Genomic DNA, 5,755 nt, shown 5'->3' with positions numbered 1-5,755 from the left:
TTAACCCTACTGTTAGACCTACCTGAAAAACTAAAAAGCTATTTATTTAATTCGAAGGCCTGTCGTTATTTTTTATTTGTGCTATCATTATTAATTTCTTTATTTGTTTTTATTTTATTACTGACTGCTTACTTGTTAGTTTTTATTCAATTCAAAGTTTGAAATCGAGCTATCTCGTGCTACTGCACCAAAATTACCCCACTGTAAAATTTAAAAAAAACACTGAGTGAGCAAAAATTTGTGAGATAGCTAGTTATAATGGTAATTAAATAATGTTTAGATATGTATAAAAGCCTACATTAAAATCTGTCATATAAATTGGTCTCTTCATTAGAAATTAACCTACTGATTGCCACCATAGATGGACAATTTTTTTTAATAATATAAAAAATATCTATATGACATTATATTCTGCAGTTCTTCCCTGTTGTACCGAATATCTATACTTTTCAAATGATCATATCGAAGTTAGAAATTCAAATATTGTGACAATTAATTTTGTAGGGAGCCACAAGTTTGTTAAAATTTCCAAAGGGTGCCGCGACTAAAGAAAGGTTGGGAAACACTGCTCTAGTGGACGTGTAACGCAGGTTCGGCGTTATCAGCCGCAGTCGTCTGCTGTTACGTGGAGCCCTAACTAGACAACTCAGTGCCAAGCCAACAGGCGAGATAAATCACAACCGATGCACATCACCCGAATGAACTCGGACAACAAGCGGATGAACCATTTCAGTGCAGTTAAATCACCAAAATAGCTTGATTTAGTATGATTTCTAGACTGGATAATGTCGTTCCTTCAGATTCTGAAACATATATCCTGGGTTAGTTTGTATAAATGGAGAAATATCCAGAACGCGGCAGGAGGATTCATTTTTAATGAGCCAAAAATAATGCATGTCACACCTCTGTTCATCAATCTGCACTGGCTACTAATAGCTGCTCGCATTAAATTCAAGGCATTAACGTTTGCCTACAAAGCCACCACTGGCTCTGCACCCCTTTACCTAAATTCATTACTTCAGAGTTATGTGCCTCTAGAAGCTTGCATTCTGCAAGTGAACATCGCTTTATTGTTCATCTCAGAGGCACAAAATCACTTTCACAGACTTTTACATTAACTGTTCCCTCCTGGTGGAATGACCTGCCCAAATCAATCCCAGCAGTCCTTAACCATCTTCAAGAAATGACTAAAAACACATCTCTTCCATCTTTATTTGACCCTCTAATGCTAGCATTTTCTATTCTAATTCTATTCTTAAAGGGGTCATATGATGTGATTTCAAGTTTTCATTTCTCTTTGAAGAGTTACAAGCTCTTGGTGCATAAAGAAGATCTGTAAAGTTGCAAAGACTAAAGTCTCAAATCCAAAGAGATATTCTTTATAAAAGTTAAGAGTCAGCCACGCCTACCTACACGCCCCCACATATCTACATCACTATGTGGGAAGATTAGCATAATGCCGCACAAATGTGCACGCAAAGAAAGAAGGTGTGGTTTCAGTAACCGCAGTTAGTGTTGAAGCAGCATGTCAGGGAGACGCTGTGTGTTTCAGTGCGAAAGCAAAAGCACTTTATTTGGCCTTCCAGAAGTAGATGCAATTAGGAATCATTAGTTAGGATTTATTTACAACAGAACAGCACAACCCAGATGTTCGAATTTGTGCAACGCATTTTATGGACAACAGTTTTTTTAACATAGAAGCAGGAGAGAGTGTGTGTGTGTGAGTGAGTGAGTGTGTGTGAGAGTGCGTGTGTGTGTCTGAGAGAGTGCGTGTGTGTGTGAGTGTGAGTGAGTGAGTGAGAGAGTGAGTGAGTGAGTGAGTGTGTGTGAGAGAGTGCGTGTGTGTGTGTGAGTGCATGTGAGTGAGTGTGTGTGTGAGTGTGTGTGAGTGAGTGAGTGAGTCTTTGTAGAAAACGAAGCGTTTGAGAGAGGCGGGGCATAGAGGACCTACAATAATGTACAGTATTTGAAAAATAATGTGTTTTTTGAACATTAAATCATGTCAATATATTCTGTTACACCAAATACACAAAATAATGATCTTTAAAAAAGCATCATATGACCCCTTTAAAAAACAACAACAACAACAAAAAAACACTTGTCCCTTTTAGACTTGCACTCTATTCATTTGCTGCTTGTTTTCTTAAAAAATAAAATAAAAAAAACTAACACTTGATTTCTAATCTTTTTGTATTCTGTTTTCTTTTCATTTATTATACAATTAACAAAAGCTAAAAGACCTCTAACACTAGCTTGCTCTATTCTGTTTCTATTCTATGTTTTCTTTTTATTTATTATATTATTTAAAAAATCCTTGCTGTGTTCTGTGTGTTCTGCGTTAAGCTAACTGAGACTTGTTATAGCACTTGCTTATTATTGCTCTTTTGCTGATTTAGATTGCTTCTATTGTCCTCATTTGTAAGTCGCTTTGAATAAAAGCATCTGTTAAATGTAAATATGTAAAAATCACAATGGATTTCAGTTTTGAGTGCTAGTTATTACTCGGGGCTAGTTGTCACAAGGTCTATTTCAGTAACTGTAAGATCTTGGGTCAAAAGTTCAATTGCACAAATCCGTTTTATATAGCGGTGCTTTTGTATGCTGGTTTTAAACACCAGACCCAAACAGTTATTATTTCTGATTTAAACTAAAATTAAAACAACATAAAATCACACACATGGATACAGATATACTGGAGGTAGATTTGAACTGAAACTGTTCAGCTGAGAGTATTTTTCATAAATGTAAAAAAAACAAACAGAATTTGACTAAAATATTAAATGCAAACAAAAGAAAAAATATGCATATCTATATTTAAAATATATCATACTGTATAGCTTTCCAGCAAAATGTGAAAAGAAATTGTAATTTAAGAATTGCATAAAATGACAAATACGTATAAACACATGACAACGTTTAGGACGAATTCAAAATGTTTTTCTAATTTTATCAAATTAATTTTACAACTTCTTTTAGCAAATTAATTCTATTTTTGACAAACAGTATGTGTGTGTAATTCATTTTTTGTAGCTTCAGATAAATTTTCCTGAGAGGTCATAAAGTATATATTTTAAATATAGATATACAGATGTGTTTTTCTTTATTTGCATTTAACAGTTTAGTCAAAACTAAAGTTTATGTCTATTTATATGCATATAGAAAAATTATTGAAAAGCACAAAAATTCCCCTGAGTTACAAGATTTAACGGTTTATTTCAACTGAAACAGAGTTTGTTGTGCTTTTTTCTGAATGACTTCTTCAGCTGACATCATCTCAAATTACAGATAATGAAAAAATAAAATAATTGCAACTTTTTATCTCACAATTCTGAGAAGAAGAAAAAAGAATTGCAAGAAACAAACTCAGCATTGAGATATAAATGTGCGATTCAGAAACAAAAGACAGAACTGTGTGATGTAAGCTTGCTATTCTAAGAAAACCGTCAGAATTGTGAACTATAAATGTGAAAATTGCAAGAAATAAAATTTTGATATAATTGATATAAACTCGCATTTCCGTAAAAAGTCATAATTGTGAGATAAATAGTTGCATTCCATGGTGGAAACAGGCTTCAATGCTCATCAAACACGATTGGATTATTTCCCATGTTCGATTGGAGAAATGATATTTACGCATCCCATCGACTGAAACTATATGAAATCACAAAACGAACCCAGAATGATTTGCTCATGAGCAACAGAGCCTTCAGTCTCAGCAGATGCCATCTCCAGCGGCGTCCTGCTCTTTGGCCTGAAGGTGGCGCTGTGACAGATAGTGTCTGAGTGCATCCACCTCGTGCGACAGGCGCTGGATGTGTAGCTGCAGGCTGTGGTTCTCGTTCTGGAGCTGCAGCGCCCTCTGCTGGGTCAGCTGGACCCGCCGGCGCGCTTTATCGCGACTCTTCCTCACCGCGATGTTGTTGCGCTCTCTGCGCAGACGGTATTCCACGCTGTCTTTGCTCGGGCCGCGCTTCTGTCCCATCGGCCGCAGGGTGGAGGCCGGGGGCGGCAGAAGAAACTGAGAAAAATCCTTCCCAGAGATTCGTGGAGTTACCGAGAACGCAAAAGAAAATAAGTGAAGATTTGAAGAAGTGAAAGCGAGCGACACATAGAGATTTCCAAGAAACGTAACGCATTGGAGCACCATACATGCAACTAGAGCTCCTCAACTAAAAGTAAAACCAGAAAATAAGATCAAATAAAATTGAACTGAAATAAAATATTACAAAAATAAACGCATTATATTGCTAGTCGCCAAGGCAACACTTCTAATTTTCGTTTTAGTTTAACTTGAAAATAACTTGTAAAAATAAATAAATAAATATATATATATATATAATCTAATCTTAAAAAATTTATAATAATAACAACAGCAGCAAACTAAAACTGAAACTAAAATTAAAATGTGTCATTTTTCTCTACTAGCCTGGGAGAAATTCATGTAATAATATGAAATAATAAAATGAAAACACTTCTCTATTATAAATCTTGGAGGGATTTGTTATAATTATTTCAGTAACTACAATAATTTCCTGCACACATAAAATAATGAAAAAAAGTATTTATTTATTTAATTATTTACTATATTATTTACCGTTTAATTTTTCTTTTAATCTCAGACTTGTATGAATGCATTGATTTACTATTATTGTGGTCATCAAACAATATTATTATACAAACATTAAATATATAATTACTAATATTAACGATTTACCACACAAGTATTATTTAATGATTAATTTTACTTTATTTTTATTTATTTATTTATTCTAACTTAATATTATTATACAAACATTAAATAAATAATTACTAATATTTAAATTAAATTAAATATATAATTGCTATTTCAGCACAGCTAAATTATTAGGCACAAATGTCTGTAGAAACTTCTAAACGGAAATTGACTTTTACATTTTGTGTGCATTTTTGAGATTTGGACCCAAAAAAAAAAAAAGTATATTGTTTATTGCTGAATTTCATGACGACCTTACATTTACATGTATTCATTTTTCACGTTATTATCCACTTGAGCAAATGAGGAAAACATCACAATTAATTTGTCACGACATTCGCAGAGTTTAAACAGCGTCTGCGTTACCTGCTGATTCTGCTGTGCTCGCTCAGTGCTGCTGGGGGTCAGACACGAGGAGTACGGCACGAAGCCCATCATCTGCTCCATGCTCCGGCCGTCCGGCGTCTTGGGAAAGGCCATGGGCTGGCCGTACAGACCCGTGTCCATCTGAGGCATCTGAGCGCTCATGCTGCTGGAGTCAGGGTTCAGGGAGGACTGATGATGGAGAGCAAACATACAGACGGAGGATGCAGGACTGTCGGAGACGGACATCTGTGGATGAAGACGATCCCAGACTGAACTCCAACAACATAAAGTGACCAATCCTCTGACAGGAGCAGAAGAGATGAGACGTTTCTGTACTTACGGCTTGTAAACGCTGCTCCTCTCAAGCACAATCTTGAAGTGTTCTTCCACAGGATCCGTTATGGTACAGGTACAATGACACCATCACTTCCTCTGTCACAACCACCCCTCCTTCCCCTCCAATTATTGTTATGTTGCATCATAGATTAACTTCTTTTTTTCTTTTCCCTGTTTTATAAGCACTTTCTACATCGTTTAAATCCTAATGTATCTCTGTTGCCCAAAAAACATGCTTCTGATACATCTTTGAGTGTTTTATTAGTTATTTCCTGCACACATAAAATATGGTTTCTGAAAAACATTGAAATAAAATATATT

The 5,755-nt window shown here is 35.3% G+C and overlaps 1 protein-coding gene across 1 annotated transcript; it reads right to left on the bottom strand.

Annotated features, from left to right (window-relative positions):
* Positions 1 to 3,712: 3,712 nt before the first annotated feature.
* Positions 3,713 to 5,486, bottom strand: LOC107560351 (CCAAT/enhancer-binding protein beta-like). The gene is made up of 3 exons (XM_016244499.1): positions 5,439 to 5,486; positions 5,099 to 5,344; positions 3,713 to 4,030 (listed from the first exon to the last, which is right to left on the bottom strand). The coding sequence occupies exons 2-3, from the start codon at positions 5,342 to 5,344 to the stop codon at positions 3,713 to 3,715; spliced, it is 564 nt and encodes a 187-aa protein (XP_016099985.1). The 5' UTR covers positions 5,439 to 5,486.
* Between the last annotated feature and the right edge of the window lie 269 nt (positions 5,487 to 5,755).

This window comes from Sinocyclocheilus grahami, unplaced genomic scaffold, assembly GCF_001515645.1.
Source record: "Sinocyclocheilus grahami isolate Dianchi unplaced genomic scaffold, SAMN03320097.WGS_v1.1 scaffold721.1, whole genome shotgun sequence".
NCBI lineage: Eukaryota > Metazoa > Chordata > Actinopteri > Cypriniformes > Cyprinidae > Sinocyclocheilus > Sinocyclocheilus grahami.
The sequence above is the reverse complement of the archived record's forward strand: the minus strand, read 5'-3'. Positions and strand labels throughout refer to the sequence as shown.

Bases quoted from the DNA above. Each gene is read 5' to 3' on its own strand.
- LOC107560351 (XM_016244499.1), bottom strand. From the start codon at position 5,344: ATGTCCGTCTCCGACAGTCCTGCATCCTCCGTCTGTATGTTTGCTCTC. The intron at 4,031-5,098 runs GTAACGCAGACG...ATCTCTGGGAAG, and splicing joins GAGCACAGCAGAATCAGCAG to GATTTTTCTCAGTTTCTTCT.